The sequence below is a fragment of the Enoplosus armatus genome, chromosome 18, assembly GCF_043641665.1.
Source record: "Enoplosus armatus isolate fEnoArm2 chromosome 18, fEnoArm2.hap1, whole genome shotgun sequence".
Taxonomy (NCBI): Eukaryota; Metazoa; Chordata; class Actinopteri; order Centrarchiformes; family Enoplosidae; genus Enoplosus; species Enoplosus armatus.
Window position 1 is genome coordinate 21028409 of NC_092197.1, and position 20127 is coordinate 21048535.

Sequence of the window (20127 nt, forward strand, 5' to 3'; positions counted from 1 at the left end):
CAATATGAGGTGGGAGTTGCATTTGCAAATGTTTACTTTTGAACAAAAAAAAACAAACACTTCATGGGCATACGTCGCAAAATGCAATGTTGAACGCGCCTCTTGCGTGACTGGTTGTGCTTCCTCCTGTGTGTGTGTGTGTGTGTGTGTGTGTGTGTGTGTGTGTGTGTGTGCGCGCACGTAATGTACCTGAGGCAGTGTAATCAGTCGCGTGAGCCTGACTCCCTGTAGTTTCCTCTCAAGGTCACAACATGAACTCTTTCCTGACTGACTCGTAGGGTGATGTGACGATGTACGCTGTGCTGACGGAAATGTTTCTGTCAGTACTGCGTGCACTGAAGTATCCCTCCCAGGAATCCTCAGTCATTGGGAGTAATGTTGCCAATCAATGAGCAGGACGGATTTACGTCAATACTGAATACTTTTAATATGATTTTTCGTGCGTCACTGACTGTTGATGTTTCAGCAGGGGTCGACGTCTTTGTGCCACAGTTCACTGATGCCTGCTGTACTGACTCTTCTGTCCCCCCTGTCTCAGCGGTGGTCAGTGCCATCCCGGTGCCAGCTCTGGACTCGTCTCAGTATCCTGGTATCCTGCCGTCACCTTCCTGCGGCTTCACCCACAACAAGTTCAGCCTGAGGCCGATGCCTTTCCCCAGCCTGACCGTGGACAGAGGATACACACCAGGTACTGCAATACTACTACTGCTACTACTACTTCTGAGAATACTACTGATCATACTGTTGAGACAGAGATACACACCAGGTACTGCAATACTACTACTGTTACTAATACTTCTGAGAATACTACTGATCCTAATGTAGAAGCAGAGATACACACCAGGCACTGCAATACTACTACTACTACTAATAATAATAATACTTCTGAGAATACTACTGATCATACTGTTGAGACAGAGATACACACCAGGTACTGCAATACTACTACTGTTACTAATACTTCTGAGAATACTACTGATCCTAATGTAGAAGCAGAGATACACACCAGGCACTGCAATACTACTACTACTACTAATAATAATAATAATACTTCTGAGAATACTACTGATCATACTGTTGAGACAGAGATACACACCAGGTACTGCAATAATACTACTAGTAATACTTCTGAGAGTACTGCTGATCCTACTGTTGAGACAGAGATACACACCAGGTACTGCAATACTACTACTAGTAATACTTCTGAGAGTACTGTTGATCCTACTGTTGAGACAGAGATACACACCAGGTACTGCAATACTACTACTACTACTAATACTTCTGAAAATACTACTGATCCTAATGTAGAGATGGAGATACACACCAGGTACTGCAATACTACTACTAGTAATACTTCTGAGAATACTATTGATCATGCTTTAGAGACAGAGATACATGCCAGGTACTGCAATACTATTACTACTAATACTTCTGAGAGTACTGCTGATCCTACTGTAGAGACAGAGATACACACCGGGTACTGCAGTACTACTACTACTACTACTTCTGAGAGTACTACTGATACACACCAGGTACTGCATTGCTACTAATACTATAACTACTGCTAGAGACATATAACACAGTAGCTACTACTATTGATATACTGGATACTATTTGTACCATGGTTATGGTTATTATTAATGTCTCACTATTATAACTAGTGATGCTATTGCTATAACCAATGCAACTGTTAATAATAGAAATAATAGTAGGCATAATAGTAATACACTCTCAACCTTTAATAAATACGACAGGGCTCACACTGCAGCATCTTAATCTTTCCAGCTCTTCGCCCACCGCTCGTCATATTTAAGCCCCATTTTGCTGCAGAGCTAAATGCTAAACGACGTGGTGGGGAGCAATAATTCAGTAATTGGCTAATTCCTGGTCGGCTTGTATCGGTGATTTAACAACAGCAGAGAGAGCAAGGGGAAGCTTCAGAGTCATTGAATTAGCTGACATACTGGGAGGGCCGATCGCTGCTGGCAGAACACACACACGCTTACAATGAGCTGGCAGGAGGGTGGGGTGGGGTGGGGTAGGGCAGCTAATGACAGAGAGGCAGATGTAATGAGCGAGAGATACGGAGGCAGATAATGAGGGAGATAGGCTAAACTTTAAAGTCATACAAACAATGAGACACGGCGCCACTTCCCTTTTTGATGGATTGGCGCCGCCATAAAAACACAGGCATTGGCTTTGAATAGTGCACAGTGAGTAGTGTCGTCTCTAATAGTTTGAATAATAATCACATACAGTCACTGAAACGAGGCGATACACAATATAAATACTGTCAGTGCAGGGGGAAAAAAATCATAAAAAGGAAAACTTATAAATAATATATAATATTAACAATGGGTCAGATAAGCAACATGAAAGGTGTTGCTCGCAGTGACGAACTCACAGGGGAACATCGACAACTCTGCAGTGCCCCCTCGGCTCTACAGCGCTTTATAGACTCTTTTAGCCCATACTTTTGGTTTTATGCATATTCACCATTTGTCAGTGTAGCATAGGGTGACCATATTTTCAAACCCCCAAACCGGGACCCTGAAGTACACTTGCACGAGAAATTGCACACCTCCCGAGTGCACCTTTCAACACCGTGGACGCCATGAACGCGCCATTTTCAGTAGCCCAGTACTTTATGAAGGAAGGAGTAAGCCTCCTGTAGCTCTTTAAAAAAAGACGAAAAGACTGTCTTTCTCTTCAGCGTGACAGCTAGCTAACCGTTAGCATACTGACAGGTTCTGCCATGATGCTTGCGGACAAATGAGTGTTGAATTCCAACGCGTTTTTAGGTAATAACGAGTGGGACAGAACATGATAATATTTGAACTGTGGTGAAAACCGGGACATTTTAGTGTTTTACAGATATTTGTCGGGACTCGGGACACCCAACTTGAATTGAGAATTGGACTTCCGGATGAAATCCAGATACAATTTAATACACTTTCACTAGCAAGGACCACACCACAACAATATGTCATTTAAAGGTTTAATGGAAATTCTGGAGGATTGGATGCCATAGACAGATGAATGAATGTAAAGGGGAGGGGGTGGAGGTTGAAGAAGGATGTCGTCTGTTAGGCTGGTCTGGGAGGTCGTAGTGAAGACTCAGTGTGGGGGTTCCGTCTCAGTGTGTTTCCACCCGAGCAGATTACAGACCCCCAGACGGTAGCTAGAATGAGACGTGAGAGAGGTGTGCATCGGAATGAACGGGAAGGGATGAGGGGAGGATGGAAGAGAGGATGAAGGGATGTTGGAAGGGATGAGCAGAGGGAGGGATGAGGTAGGGATGAGAGGGAACGAGAAAGGGAGGGTGGGTCGAGGTGTTGCCCCGCTCCCGAACTTAAGTTAACTAGTTAACTTCATTTCATTTACACTTAGCAACATACACTGTTGGCCAGATCGAAAATCTGATTGTAATTACAGCACCTGAGCAGTTTAGCTAGCTAGCTAGCTGAACTATCCATAAGCTAACACAAACACGTGGATGGATCGCATTTGGGGACTACGAGTGAGACAGACGTTTTATCGCCTTCACAACCTCTCGCTTACACCGCTCTCTCACTCACAGAGATCACTCCGTGGTTGAACTGATCAGGGATTGATCACTTCAGCGTTCGTGATCACAGGGGACAAGAGACTCTGCAGAGGTTACTTCCACAGAGCTCACACCTTGGAGGAGTAAAGATTATGTATGTGTCTTGGAGAGATGGATGCATTTACACCTTTTCAGCATCTGGCTGGAATGCCTCCTGGATTTCAGTCCGTTTCAGAAGCTTCTTGGACGCATTTTACACTTGGCTATTATCATATCCAATTACTATCTGATCCGTGCAAGACTCATTAAGCGTGAGGGGGGACTTTGTTGTTGTGAGTGTTTTTCCCCGTCTTAGATTGTTAGATTTAAAAACTATGTACAGTGTTTCACAAGAAAGGACAAAAGGTTAGAATGTATTTCCTGCACCAGAAATGATCGTGCACGAAAGCGGAGCCGTACAACCTTTCAAGTTCTTACTATTTTGACACCGACAAGAAGGAACAACGGTGACAATGACAAGCGTCTTGGGCTCCATAGTAACAACGTCTGAACGGACCCTAATGTGTCACCGCGTCATCGTGGGTGGGCCAGTAGAACACAAGCCTGCACACATAGTGGTCAAAAACTCCTTTAAAGACCTTTTCAAGAAAAATTTAACAGGGCCAATATACGATTTACTGATGATGCTATTTGAGCACATACTACAACTGTTGCTCTTAGAAAACACATCTCTCCTTATTTACGATCACTCAGAGTAAGAGTGTTATTTGCAGCTTTCCATCACTGCAGGGATGGAGATGAGGGTAGCTGTGCAGTGGAAATAGAAGGCGGGGGAGTGGAAGCATATCATACCAGGGCTGATGAAGAAAAGAGGAGGACACATCCTTCCTCCCTGTCATCTCTCCTATGTTTATCACTTTTTCTGGTTGATTCTTCTTCTTCTTTAGTTTGTGGGATCCTTCTTTGTCTGGTATCCAGACTGCTCTCTGATCCTTGGATCACAATGACACCAGTGTGATGTAAGTGACGGATTTAGGGTAGGGGAGGCGGGCTTCTCTCACGTTGCATGCTATCAGAAGAGTAATGGGTGAAAAATGTGTATCTTCCTTCCACGGCAAAATGGGTGGTTATATGTTGAGGATATTGCAGTACGTCATTACTTATGTATAAAATGTATATTTTGAATAGGTGGAGTATGCTAAGGTTATATTTTTGCTATTAGCCTGTGAGCAGGCCTTCGTAGAGTCACGTGAGTTTTGAGATTGCAAGGAGGCGTTCGTGCTTAAAGGGCGATCCGCTGCAGTATTCTCTGAAACGCCAGGGGGCGTATAATGAAAAAAAAAAAAAAAACGAGTGGAAGATCGTCATAAACCAACATGGCTGCACTCTGCACTAGAGCTTGTTGTTGCTGAGGAAGAATGTATCCGTTTTTATCCATTAAATGTGGCGGCAGTCTCGTAATCATGTAGCTGTCCCTGTGGTCTCTCACGGAAGGGTCGTAGAGGTGCTTGAAATTATGCACCCGCTCAGCCAGCCTAGTTTCACAGGCGTCCATTTTGAAATGCCGCTACGCGCCGCGACAGCTTGCGGAGCATTCAGCACGGCACAATGACGTCATTTTGCCGCACGGACCCCTGCGCCAGAGACACTACGGCGACCATAAATCCAGTTAAGAAGTGCTAGAATCCAGGTATAGTTTTGTCATTTAAGTCAGGGCTGAGGCGTAAGAATCACCTGCCATGATGTTGGAATCGATATTCAAATAAACCCTCGTTGAAGTTTTCCCCTGCCTCTTTGGACTTGTCAGTACATTGTTGGGTTTACAAAAAGAAAGTTGGATTTGGATTCCAAACTAAGATGCTCTGCAGACTAAGTGGCTTAGGAACGTGGGGCACAGTAAAACGGCCACGGACCGCAGAAACATACAGTAGATGGTTCCTGCAGACTACATTCCTAACAGAAACACATTCTTAGTCCTGTGGCCGTCCTCCAGCAGCAGTAATTTACACTATAGCGCCACATTTTCTCAGCATATTACTGCCTACATCAAAGCAAAGCTGTCTATGAAAAAACAGATGATTCACACGTTTGAAGTTTTTTTTTTTTTCCTATGTGTTCAGTGTGTTTTCTCCAAATTAGAGTTCACTCTTTACAAATGACACTGTGATTCAGAATAATTGGATGTTTTGTCTTCTTGTCCTTCCATCTCTCCGCCCCCATTCTCTCTTCAAATCCGTTCCCTAACATCTATCATCTCTTTTCATCCACCCAACAATTCTTTTCACCTCTTCCTCTTCCCTCTTCCCTCAGCGATGCCTTCAGACACCTCCACCAATCCTCTCCTCCAGCAGCAGCCTCCACCCCAGCAGGCACCCCCGCTCCTCCCCGGCTCTTCCGCCCCACCAGGGGAGCTTGTTCCTGGGGTGGGTCCGGTCCCAGGGGCCCCTTCTGCTGTTACCGCAACCGCTGCTGAGGAGGCCCAGGCCGCGAGCGGTCGGACCATCCCAACGGCCTGCGTGCGGCCCACCCACCCTCTGCGAAGCTTCACCAACCCGCTGCTGCCGCCGCCCATGGGAGCCATCGACCCCAAGGTGTACACCTCCATGATGCCGCAGTCCAGTGAGTACAGCTGATTGTTTCACAAATCAAAGATCAAGGCACACCCTTTTTAAAAGCTGACTAATGTCCACTAGTTGCTACTCCAAGAAATCCCTGCTTGCACAATTTGTTGTCATTGACTAAAGTGCTGTATAGAGCGTTGCAGGGATGACGTATTTTTGGTAGGCCAACCCGGAAGTTAGCATCGCCCTGGTTCCGTCGACAAAAAGCCAATGGGGTTTCTCCACAGGATTTTGGATTATTGCTCTGTGGTTTATGATACTTTTGTTCGGCAAGATAATCTTCACTAACGAACACCACTTTTATGATATTTGAAGCATAAATGGAATCACCAGAAGTAAAAAACTAACGTTAAGGCTATAAAGGAACTACACCACGGCTGCATTACTTCAACGTCACCACCGCTAAGCTTCACTTTTAAGAGAATATAGATAGATATAGATATTTCGACAGATATAGATATAGAGTATAAACACAACGAGGCTGTAAAGGCGGACTGAGTAGACGACTTTCCGTGTTGGGCATGAAGACGTTAACGTCCACGACAACCGCTGTAGCCTCATGTAGCCACTTGTTAGCAATCGCCTTTTTTAAGACATGTAAAAGTTTCAAAATCCACGAGTACGTCTACTGACGTATTTCATGTCGTAGAACAAAATGTGAAAATCTCTTAGGCTTGTGTTAACCACAGACCTTATTTCAGACCCTAACTAATTTCTGGGTTTTTAGGACTCATTCCTGCAGCACTCTGTTGCTGCTTCCTTTGGACAGTTACGAGACGCTAATGTTTCGATCCTCACAGTGATTCAACAGAATGCTTGCGCTCTGTCCATTATTAAAAGCATTGGTGCAACACACTTAGGTTACATTCCTGCCGGTTCTTGTATCTTTACTATAAACCAACTTCCATTGAAACCTCCCTCCCAGTAGAAAACGTGTGCCCGCCCTGGACTGGAGTTCATTATTTTTCATTTAGTGCTCAGCCCACGAAATGGTAACAGCCTGGTCTCACTCCTCCGCCGAAGCCAAAACAAGAAAATAAGCGAGGTTTATCACACATGATGACAAAAACGATATTTGTTTTAACGTTCCACCCTGTAGCTCCAGTTTGTTGTTGATTGTTTTGTCAGATTCCAGTGACTCTTTGTTCTAAGGTGGATCCTCTCTGCTGAGCGGCTGCACTTTGTTTCATATTATATTCGGGGATGCTAAATGTGTTAGCCTCAGGCTGCTACACGCTGTGTGTGTGTTTGTAGAAAGATATACTCTGGCCTTGACATTAGCCAGAGGGTTGGATCTGATCTCGACTGACCTCCCTCTGTTTTCTCTCTCTTTACGTTACCTGTCCGTCTCTCCATATGTTCACCTCTCTCTCTCTCTCTCTCTCTCTCTCTCTCTCTCTCTCGACAAAACATCCCTCTCCCTCATGAAAAAGCGGGCTCTTCTCAGTTGTCTTTGTCTCTTTTGAGACTGCTGGTGGGCTTTAAGCGATGGCAATCTCTGCCCGCCCGCCGCGGTTTGCAGGGAAATATCTCGACAAAACATCGGGTGGATTGTCTTAAAAGATTTGGTACCGATATCCAACACGCCCCAGAAGACGAGGACCATGTTTGAGCTCCTGACTTTTCCTCTAGCGCCAGCATCAAGTCAAAATGTCCAGCGGTGGAGGAAGTATTCAGATCCTTTACTTAAATGAAAATACTGATACCACACCGTGATAAATAATCCATTATAAGTAAAAGCCCATGCATTGAAAATGTTACTATATTAAAAGTATGTAAGTACAATGAAAATGTACTTGGAGTACTCAATGAGGATGCATTATTATATATTTTATCATGACATTATTAATGTCTAAAAGGCATTTTACTGTTGTAGTTGAGGTGGAACTGCCTCGAAAAATTGATTGTTTGGTTTGTGGCATTTCAGAAGAGTGCCACAATGCTTGTTTTGTTCAACCCTCAAAATTATTATTATTAGTTGAATTATTTGCAGTTTAATTTGAATAATTCAAAACAATTAAAAGGAAAAGTAGTAAACGCTCACGATTGAGAAGGTGGAGCCGTGAAACGTTTGGCATTTTGACGCGAAAAAAGCTTTTTTCGAAATAGTTGCACATTCATTTTCTGTCAGCCTACCAATATCTTGGTAGCTCTACTTGTACATGTTGTTAGGCGCAGCAGTTTAATTTCAGAATAAAGGCATCATATTTGAGAAGCTCTTCGTGTGTTTTAATGAGTGACTACAGTAGTAACTAAAGATGTGGTGCAATAAGTCACACACTTTGAAAGTAGGGGCGGTAGGACCATTCCCGTAACCCCATTTTCAAAGCTTGGCGATATGGTTAATATTAGTCGGTACACCAGCAGGTTTTCCACGGTGCTGCCACTCCACTTTAACTTTTGAAAGACATGGCCGCGGCGTCCCTACATGTCCCGTTAAAGCTCGCTAGTCCCAAATGGTCGAGTGAGTACTACCTTTTTTTTTTTTAAATTCTCTCCGTGAATAGCGCTCGGATGAGTTTAAATGCTCACTCAGTTCTTTTGTCATCTACTTTAATCCTACTCTCGCATAGGTCTGGCTCAGCCCATTATCATTCTGGCATGGGGGGGGGGGTGATACTCTGGCTTGTCTGTTTGTCTTTGAACCAATCGCAATCATCTTGGGCGGGCTCTGAGCCCGGGATTGCAGCGACGGTGCCGTTGTAACACAATGTAGACTATGTGATTTCACAACTTTTACCGATTAAAAAAGACGAACATAACCTGATCGCAGGTGTCCTAGAGGTGAAGCCTACCTGTACTTGAGCTCTGGAGGGGCTCACTGTGGACCCGATAAAACCACAAGACTTTGAATAGAGCTCCTCCCCTTCTGCGCAGTCAGCGGAAGGGGAGGAGAATGACTCATCCCAGTGTGTTCGTAAGGCGCTTGTCCCACCGTGAGAGGGGCAGAAACGGAACTCTGCTTTCTCTTTCTTTTTCCTTCTCCCTTTTGTATTCCTCCCTCAATGTCTGTTTTCTTAGATCTTTCTTTTTCAGATCTCCCTCTGTGGCTCATCCTGTCTTTCTCTGATCGCCTGCAGCAGCGCGAACAGAAAGCAAAACACTCGCCTACAGTACATATGATCCCGGGCCAGTATGTGCGTGTGTAGGTGTATCTGTTGTGTGTGCCGGCTTCTTGTAGGTGTGTATCACCTCTGTGTGCGTGTGTGTGTGTGTGTGTGTACAGTTCCATTATGGTTGTGTTTACATGCCCAGGTGGCCTCAGATTAACATTGATTTTCTGCTCCTGGAAACCTTTCGCTCAGAAATAGAGAGCCTGCGGCAACGCTCGGCTCGACTCCCAGAGACCCCCCCACACACACACACACTGCTCACCCTGTGACCCACCACCCACCCCTCACCCCCCTTCCCCCAACACAGAGCCTCAGAGCGGGCCATTGCTACCTCAATCTCTCTCTCTCTCTCTCTCTCTCAGGGAGGGGGGGAAAAAACAGACTTGTGAGCGATGGCGTTTGATGTTCATTGTTGGTCTTGCCTTGTGTGTTTATCCGAGCCTGAATGACTCCCTCGGTGAAAAGAATGCAATGTTTTCATGGTTTAATTGGATTGTTGTGGTGAGAGAGAGAGAGAGAGACTAAAAGGTTGGTACTCAAGTTTCTAAGATGGATAGAAAGCCGCACAGGAAAGAAATTTACTGGACACTTGTTCTTCCTCTAATGTACCTGGTGTTGGATCAGGTGTTGAGTTTATTGGACATATTTGCAAAATGTTTACTGTCAACGTATTTTATTAGTTTTCCAGCGATATTGAACTAAACGTCGAACGCCAAATGAACGTACACAAACAGCGGATTGCTAGTGGTCAGGGGTCCTGGGTCCTTTGGTAACCTCCTCATCCGGGGAGTTGTTCTTCTCAATGCGTGCATGGAAGGTGTCCAGCTCATCTGTGAGATGCTGGTTTTATTTTTTTTGTAGTGTGTGATAGTTCTCAGTCCAGACCACATTTTCTGGTGTTGGGGCCCTGGTAGTTAGACTCCACTTTGTCCCTGCATTGTGTCTCAGCACTGCTAATAGCTCTCCAGAGTGCGTACCTGGACTTCCCGAGTTGTAAGCATTGGCCCGCGTTTCAAGTTCGGCCACCCAGGGCTTCTGAAGCAGAACTGAGACGCGATCTGATTTGCCGCGAGGGGGAGGGCCTTACACCCGTCCTGAAAAGGAGCACAAACATGGTCGAGTGTGTTACCACCAATCGCAGGACAGCCGATGTGTCGGTAATATCCCCAGCCACAATAAAAGCAGCCTTTTTCGTTCCGTGATGTCCCACCCCCTGTCAAGAATAACTCTGTGTACAGCTCGTCCAGGGCTTTGTTAGTGTCAGTTCACATGTCAAGAGACGTTCCGCTCCGCCCGTCAAATCGGTTGCAGAATGTCTTCTTTCCAAAGTCTGAAAAGGGTACCTTGATGATGTCAGCAGGGTTATCCCGGCTTGGACTTGAGACAAACTGAAGTTGTGAGGTTTGCGATATTTAAGCTAAAAATGATCATGTCCAAAATTATTCAATTTGATACAGGAACATCCCTACCCTGAACCTAAACAGGTAGGACGGAGGAGCTAGACCCTTGTCCCCTGGGCTGGAGCTGGAGCAAAGATGTTTTGGGGGTTTTTTTCTTCTTCACCAACCAACAGAAACTTCCTCCCTCATTTCATATCAATTTTTAAACGGAGGCCGTCTTCTCTTTTTAAATCGAGCCTCCGAAGCCCATCTGCAGAGTGAAGTGTGATGGCGGGCAGTTACTCACCTAAATTGGCCTGAATGCGCAGTTTAATGCTGGGAGCTATAATGGGATTGTCTGACTGAATGTCTGATACTGAGAAAAGACATTTCAGCCACAGCTGGAGGCAGACGCAGAGCCAGCTGTGATGGATGCTTTTAGCGTACGCCTTCATCTCGCCTCTGAGGACACACGTTATTACCAATGAAAAGCTTTACGATGGTTTAAAATGGTTATCTGTAACGTTTGGACAACGCACGAAGGCCAGTGGCAGACATTTTCTATAGTGGCAAATCATACACTTGTACACTAGGCTGTAATGTTCATTACCTCACACTATACAAAAGCCTTAACAGTTAACCAGAGGGTGGGCACTACAGGAAAGGTCAGGAGGTCACCAGAATCATTAGGATCCATCCCCAGGTAGCCAAAAATATATTAACCCAGCCAAAAAAATAAAAATAAAAAGCATAAATACAACCTAAAAATACAGCCTCACAGTCATGTAATTATTAAATCATTGTGCTGAGGATGATTACATGACTTCAAATTATATATGAAAGGTTGGACTCGAGATTTTGAGGTACCATCTCATAATGTTTACTTACAATATCCACATTATGACTTACTTTCAGAACTCAGGTTCCGTTTTACATCGTTATGATTAAAGGAAGAGGTCAAAACCTTGATTTATTGTGACTGTCTTGACTTTGAAAGTTGAAATTTGGATTTAGTGTCTCACAAGTTTAGGTATCATCCCTAACTTTTCACCTATTTTTTCCTTTTTCTCCTGGTGGAAATGGGCCTCCATACATTTACAATAAATGAGGAAAAACATCTCAAATAATGAGACGCAACGTACAATTTTGGAAAGTACTTAGGGCTACTTTCCAAAAGTTCACTCGACCCTAACGGAGACATCAAACAGAGGCAGGCAGAGACACAGAAAGAAGAAGATAAAACAGACAAAGAAACGCCAGACTCCCTGTGTGAAGCAGAGGAGATGTCGGGCCTCTGTCCCCCCAGAGACGCGTTGTCTCCTCAAAGACACTTTTCATCTTTTAACTGTATTTACTTCAAACCGTCCTGAGGATCAATAACCCCGCCCCCTCCATCCTCACCTCAGCCTATCGCTGTATAAATCTCTCCATCTTTTGCCTTCGACCCACAAACAAGAGACAGACTCTGCTGATGTGACCCCCGGCGGGTGTTTCACACCTCTACTCCAGCTTGTCTGGTAAATATATCCACCTTTCTGAGGAGACGAGCCCCCACCCCCCCACCTCCATACACACACCCCATCCCTCTCTGACAAACCCCCCGAGGGTGAGCCAGGCACCGTGAAACTCTCTTTTATGGCTTTCTCCACTGTGGATGTGTAACCTTTGCTTCAGCTCTCTACTGCTGCAGCTCATTGTGTTTTTCTACAAAATGTTTTTTTTTTTTTTCTGGAACTCAGTTCAGTTTGGATTCGCTCTTACAGCAGCGTGCTGAGAAGTCATACAAACACATTTGGTTCTGCTTCATTTTGAAATGAAGCTGGCAGGGATTTCTACACCACATTTCGAGACATACAAGACGTTCCGAGCCACACAAGGTCAGTGTTACTGTGGAAATGAAGTGCTGGGACTGAAAGATGCAGACAGAGAAGTCTTGAGCCACTCTAGTGCCCTTGTAAGGTCATAATATTGCACAAACCAGAATGGATGGATGAAAACTGAAGGTGGTCTGGTTCACTTTGTGATCAGATCACTACTGTGCAGGTTGGCCATATTCTTAAGACATAAATCCTCAAAAATAAGTTGAAACGTCACCTCATCCCCCCTTCCTGCTATCCCATCAAAAAGCTGCAGACGAGGCCATGCTCAAAGGAAAAACACGATAGCCAGGCCGACTGCATCTTCATTAGCTGCTATCATCTTGTCAGTACACATCTAATTCTAGTTTCAAAAACAGGCTGTTGTATTGACTTAAGTAACTGAAGTGTCAGTGGAGTATTTTACTGACGTATTTCATGTCGTAGAACAAAACGTTGAAATCTCTTAAGCTTGACAGACCTCATTTCAGGCATCTAACCAAAAACCCAAAAGTAAAAAGTCGTCAAATCCTAATGAGAAAGTTGGAAACGCTGCTGGGAAGGTGTTAGCGCCGGTCAGCCACAATACCCTTGCTACTTGCTGTTAGCATGCTGGCTGGCTCGGGTTTCTAACTGGACAGTAAATGTTCAAATAGTTCAATTTTATTTACATTGTGCCAAATCACAGCAAAAGTCATCTCATGACACTTTACATATATTAGAATCAGAAATACTTTATTGATCCCCGGGGGGGGGGGAAATTATATTATACGGTCTAGACCGTACTAATAATATTATTAACAGAGACCCAACAGTTCCCACCATGAGCAAGCACTTGGCGACAGTAGCAAGGAAAAACTTCCTTGTACATGTCAGCAGTAGAGGGTTGTATAAAAATGGATGCACAGCTAATATGACAGCTTCCTCCATGTTGGACTCTGGCTTTCTTTTCTCTCAAACTGCTCTGTCCAGGTTTCAATTCAATTCAATTCAATTTTATTTATATAGCGCCAAATCACAACAAAGTCATCTCATGACACTTTACAAAATAGAGCAGGTCTAGACCGACTCTTTATAATGTTATTACAGAGACCCAACAGTTCCCACCATGAGCAAGCACTTTGGCGACAGTGGCAAGGAAAAACTTCCTTTTAAGAGGCAGAAACCTTGAGCAGAACCAGACTCTAGGTGGGCGGTCTGCTTTGACCGGTTGGGTTTTAGGGAGAGAGAGAGAGAGAGAGAGAGAGAGAGAGAGAGAGAGATAGACATAGAGACACAGATAGACAGACAGACAGATAGGTAGGCAAAGATGTATGGCAGCACTAACAGTAGAAATAGCTGTAATATTAGCTGAGATTAATAATAGGAGCTTTAATAGTGACAGAACTACGACTAAACATAATAACTGTAGTGATGAGAGTCAGGCAGGCCCATGGCGGCAGCAGCACCCAGGCGTACCAGGACCACGATCCACAGCGACCTACGAGTCGACAAAGCACAAAGAAACTCCGGGGAAGAAATAAAGTTAGCAACATGCATTGGACTGTGATGAATGTGCAAAGATGAAGAGGGAGAGGAGGAAAGCTCAGTGCATCATGGGAAGTCCCCCGGCAGTGTAGGCCTATAGCAGCATAACTAGGTTCACACTCATCACGATGATTCACACTTTAATGACAAGTTGAATGTCATTGAGAAGGTTAGCATGCTATGTCACACGCATTAGCAATAATCTCAAAGTACAGCTGCAGTCTCTGTAGGGGAAGACTTGCTGTCATGGAAGTATTTGGAATTTGTCCTCATTGTTCTCTGCTGGAATCCTAGTGTGAACTTTTTCATGCCGTTTACAGCAAAGCAGAGAGTATGACTCAACAGTTTGAAAGCAATCTTTATTCTCCGCAGGAGACCATGAAGCAGACGTTTTCTACGCTCTAGTGTTTGTTTGTAGAAAAGAGAAATACAATTTGACAACACCCTTGTTCTTATGTGACTCTCCTATTTCCTTGGGTTTAAAGATGAAGGACCCCTGATTTAACTTTCCAGTAGGCTGATGGAGGAAAAGGAAGTTTAGACACTTTATACCCAGTGAAATTCCAATTCAGAACCATCTGGAAGACAGTTTCCAACTGCAGGAACTTTTCCAGGCACAGAGAAACTGTTTCAGTCAGCATTTTCAGTATATATCTATAGATATAAAGATATGATATATAATTGACAACAATTTGTGTGTGTATATATATATATATTAGGGATTCTAATTTCGTTTTTTTTTTTCTGACCGATAGCCGACCCTTGTGGTCGCATTTTTCAGACCTCAGATAGTCCTAAAATAAAATAAACAGGCCTACCTCAGTCCTGACTCGTGGACAGCTACTGGTTGTTATTCAGAAGTATATGCTGTGGGGTTCTTCTGGTGCTCAGTCTGAGACCCGCGGCGGAGAACACCCACTCAGATGGTACCGATGTCCGGCGGAACACCTTGGGAAGAAGGTCTGAATACTTTTTCCACTGTATCCAGTGTGTGTGTGGGGGGGGGTTATCTCTCACACAGGTGTCCCCCCACTCTACCATCAGCTGTAGTCGTCTCCCAGCAGCAACATCGTGGCTATTAATTTGTTTTTTTACTGTTTAACTGATAGTATTAATCTGTCAAAACTCTTACTGTCGGTTAATGATTAATTAATAACATCCCTAATAAATATATATATATATATATCATGATTTTGTGTGTAAAGCCAGATGATGAAAAACTGAATAATGAAGTGAAAACAAAATTGAATTCAGTCTGAGATTTTTTTCATGCTTGCTGTTTTCTACTGGGGATTGGGGCATAGTTTTGTTTTGTGCTAACTGATCAGTGGTGAGCGACGTGGCCGTCTCGCCAACGTGATTTTCAGTAGACCAGGATGTGGTAGTGGTTGTTTGTAGAAATATGTCAGTGTAAGAATTTTTATTTCTTTACATGGACCTCGTGGAAGTTTTTCTGTCGCCGGCCTCAAAGTCCCAATTTCTCTTTAACCAGAGAACCAGCCAAGTCCTTTCTTTTTGTTCATGATTGGGCTCATTCGGGATTTGAACACGGGACCTCTTCCACCCCAAGCGAGAATCATACCCCTAGACCAACGAGCCACCATGAAATCCCTTCCACGTCTTCATGTAGAACGCAGCTAAAGGGGGCTATTCTCATGAGTACAATGACGGCATCACTTGATTGTTCAGGCGACCACCGGACAAAGGCTACAAGCGGCTGTGTGAATTGAGACTCTTATGAGCCAGTAGCGATCGAGGAGGTAGTGTGATGTTATAGTGCTAGACCTCTTGGATCAGTCAATGAAGTGTGTTGTTTTATGACACCTGAGACCACCGTTCATTTCCTGTTGCCTAACTTAACCGAGCTGGCTGTCCCGAGTCCTGACAAATGTAACCTGTAAAACGCTAAAATGTCCTGGTTTTCGCCACTAATTACAACATTGTACTCGTTTCCAGCACTTAACATACGCGTTTATCGTGTTCTGTCGTTGTCAAGGCTGTTGTTAAGCTATGAGTCGTAGGCAAGCGTCACAGGCTATGAACAGAACCTAGTCAGTATGCTAACGGTTAGCCATCATGCCGAGGAAAAAGTTGGCCTTTTCTAAAGAGCTCCGGGAGGCTTATGTCTTCCTGCGTGAAGTCCCCGTTTATAACAAAAAATGCTTCGTTCAAGGCGTCCATGGTGTTGAAAAGTGCGCTCGGTAGGTGTGCTGAAATAATTGTTCCCCATCCTGCTGAAAAAACGCCTACAGTGCATGCATGCGCACAAACATGCACAAACTTGTGATACCCTTCAGGGTCCCGGTTTAGGGCATTGAAAATATGGTCACCCTAGTTTGTGGACAGTTTTGTACTGGTGACTATTGGTGAATACACCTCACTTTTTCCATTTTGTAAACTGCACGAAGAACTGGGATTGGGGCATACAGTTTTGAGGCAATTTGTACAAAGTTTGGGAGTCATTTTTCTGCACTGTGAGGACTGTTGATGTCGTTGGAAGTTTAAATCTGACTATTTATACTATTATGTTCTTTGGTGTAATCTGCTGCTATCGAGTCTGTTTTTTGTTTGGCGGGGGGGGGGGGGGGTCTATTGATCAGGAAGTGAAGGAGTGCAGTGCAGAGAAAGGGGGGGAGGGTGGAAGAAGCCCGAGGATGCTTTCAGACATCACAAGGCTGTTCAGGGAATCAGGGAGGAGATAAAAACAGACATCCCTGTTTTTGTCTCCTCTTTTTCACTCTTCCAAGTTGTTTTTCATTCGCTTTCTGTCTGGCCTTGTGAAGAAGCTTCCTGAATGTTTTTTGTATCATGGAGAGAATGCAGTTGAATGTAATTATGTGACTCATTTTCTTGTTCATTCATTTGTTTGTTGTTTGGCTTGGATGTTTGTTCCCTTTTCAGTCCGGTAAATTTGTGTCCTTGCTGGTTTGCTTATCTGTTTAATGTTGTGTCGACAGGTGATCCACGGAACAACTAAATGGTGGAATAGATGAATGGACGCTAAATGAACAACGTGAATTTTTCAATTCAATTCAATTTTATTTATATAGCGCCAAATCACAACAAAATCTCATGGCACTTTACATATAGAGCAGGTCTAGACCGTACTCTTTATGATATTAATATGAATTGGAAAATGATGACTGGATGGCTCAGGCCTCTTCTCCGTTTCCTGTTCAGTGGTTGACTTAGTTTCATGTGAAGCTGCCATCTAAATAAATCAATAATAGCTGTGTGTTACCAGATCAAACCCTGTCCCGGTCGGTGCTCACATTGACGTCAATATTAAAAAGCAGCTCTCTGCAATGAGTTTTTGTTGACAGACTGTGACTCAACAGTGACCTGGTGCCCCAAAGATAAATAGTCCCAGTTTATGGACAGGTGACGGCTCGATAGCAACAGTTGGCCCAGTCGCCCGAGGCAACCAGCTGTAAAATTGAGGTTTTCAAATAGAGTGCTGCAGGGGATGACTTATTTTTGTAGGCCAGCCCCGAAGTTAGCGTCGCCCCGATTCCCTCAACAAAAAGCCAATGGGATTGTTCCACGGGATTTTGGATTATTGCAGAAAATAAGCTCTGTGGCAAAACAAAAGTTCATGATACTCACACGTTTTTGTTCAGCAAGATAATCTTCACTAACGAACACAATTTCTGGGTTTTAGGACTCCTTCCTGCATCGCTCTATTGAAAGAAGAAGTGAAGATGGTGACCAAAAGAAAAATCATTGATTACTCTCACTTATTCTGCCTCTGAAATTGTCGATTATGGTCTCCGTCCTGCCTCTAAAGTCATCTGTTACACTCGCATGTTGTGTCTCTACAATCATCGATTACCCTTGGTTGTGTCTTTAAAATCATCGATTACGCCGCTGCCGTTCTGTCTCTAAAATTATAGACGCCGTTCGCCATTCCTCGTCTGAAATCAGTGCTTATGTTGCTGTTCCGTCTCTAAAATCATTGGCTGCGCTTGACATTCTGTCTCTATAATCATAGATTATGCTCCCCTTTTGCTTTAAAAAAAAATACCGCTCTGTTTCACCAAATCACCAAATGTCAAAAACATAGTGTCAATGAGGAGCGTCAGACTAGTTTATTTTTTTTCTACGTTTCTGTCTTGCCCAGGTGCGAGCCTTCCGAAGCCCCAGGTGAAGACAGCCTCTCTGGGTCAGGCCGGTAAGGCTCGCTCCCCTCTGCTGCCAGTCTCAGTCCCTACAGCGCCAGACTTACCGGAGGAGGGAGGAACAAAACCTGCCGAGGAGTCAGCTGCCAACGTAAGTCGAGCATGGAGAGAATGTTGCAGTTGTTGTTGATTTGGGTTTTACAGCACAGGTACGTCGCTGAGCCGAAGAGTGTCCATGTCAATTGACATTGACACTGTTGGATTCCGTTTTATATGTCTTTCAGTTTGTAGAGCCTTCCAAACTTGAAGCAAACAATGCATAACTTGCATAAGCTTGGGTTTAAAATGTAGAGGAATCCCAATATTCCTTTCACATAACTGTAAGTTATGTAAACATATAAGTGGAAGTCATCTAATTGGTAAAAAATCTAATATTATCTAATACATATTGGCTGATTATGATTCCGCTTGTTTTAACTGACGACCAGATGCCGAGGTTTTCTACAAGTCGCGTCAATGTAAAAATGCTCCGCATCATTTTATCCATCTGGAGCCATCTTAATGATATGTGTTCCACACTTCATGTGATCCCTCAAACCGGGGTCACGGCCATGCATTCAGAGAAACTATGCAGTGTTCAGGAGGCACGAGAGCAGGGATGGAGACACAACTGCTGCATGTCAAAGGGGACCTATGACGCTCATTTGCAGCTCTATATTTTCATTTTGTGACTCCACTAGAGTCACAAAATGAAAACACAGTTCAAAAAAAGTCCTGATTTATCTTCTACTGGCCCTTCATGCAGCCCCTCAGTTCACCCTCTGTCTGAAACAAGCCATTTGAGCTCCTGTCTCTTTAAGGCCCCCACACTTTCTTCTGATTGGCCGGCCAAGTTCCAGGAAGTCTTTGGAAGAATTCCCAAAGGCGAACTGTAAACCTAACGTTACTAAGCAACGTTGACATAAACATAAACACCTGCTCTGTGCCTGGACCAGAGATACCATATAAGGACATCCGTGCCTATCTGACATCAGATAGACCCGGTGATTGAAAAAACTGAAATGGAGCGTTTAGAGCAGTCTGAAGCCTGAGCTTTTGGCTCACTGGGATTACTTTTACATACCTTTACCTCATTATTTGGCAACTTTGGCAACATTCAGTATGAATATCCGACATTGCAACATTATATATATGACAGAAAATGAAGAATTCATAGAATTTGAATGTCTTTACTGGCATTTTGATTTAGACACAAAAACTGTATGTATATATAAATATACACATATATATATAGAATATAGACCTTTATTTTAGTTTTTATGTACATATTTTGTTAATCATTTTTATCAGTTTATACTCTATACTGTATCACAGCACGTCTCGTTTACTGGGTGGCATTGACTGATTGATACCAACACATGATAACAACTGACACCTTTAATAATGCTACGAATAGTACGGCCTTGGCCTGCTCTATTTGAAAAGTGCCCCGAGATAACTTCTGTCATGCTTTGGCGCCATATAAATACAACCGAATTTAATGGAATGAATCCGCAAACATGACTTTTATTTTCCATTTTAGACTGTCTGGAGGATTAACCACTACAAACCTGATAACTGTACCTACTGATTTATTCATCACTCAATAAGGCAATGGCAGTAGTAACAATGATTGTAGCAAAATACAAACATTTGCAGTTTTAATTGTAGTAGTGTAGTAATAGTACTAGACCAGAGCAGTAATAGTCGTAGTTCAGCCAGCCAACTCACGTTGAATCCCCTCGAGGATGTTTGTTTGTTTGAGTTCCTTAAAGGCTGACGTTTTGGGGACATAATATTTTTACATGGCCACAATCATATTTATCCTCTGTCGAATGTAAAAATGTGAATGTCCAAAGTAACAAATAACTGCAGCCATCTGATACCGTACATTTCCTGCAGGTGTTTCCCATTAAAAGCCTTCCAG

At 43.7% G+C, this 20127-nt stretch overlaps 1 protein-coding gene across 1 annotated transcript in view; it reads left to right on the plus strand.

Moving 5' to 3' along the window:
- The window catches only part of dcc (DCC netrin 1 receptor), a 225532-nt gene that overhangs the window by 193893 nt on the left and 11512 nt on the right, over positions 1 to 20127 (plus strand). Inside the window, exons 26-28 of the mRNA XM_070924473.1 lie at positions 539 to 688; positions 5858 to 6166; positions 18164 to 18312. Coding sequence (XP_070780574.1) covers positions 539 to 688; positions 5858 to 6166; positions 18164 to 18312 — 608 coding nt within the window. The remainder of the gene's footprint in view (positions 1 to 538; positions 689 to 5857; positions 6167 to 18163; positions 18313 to 20127) is intronic.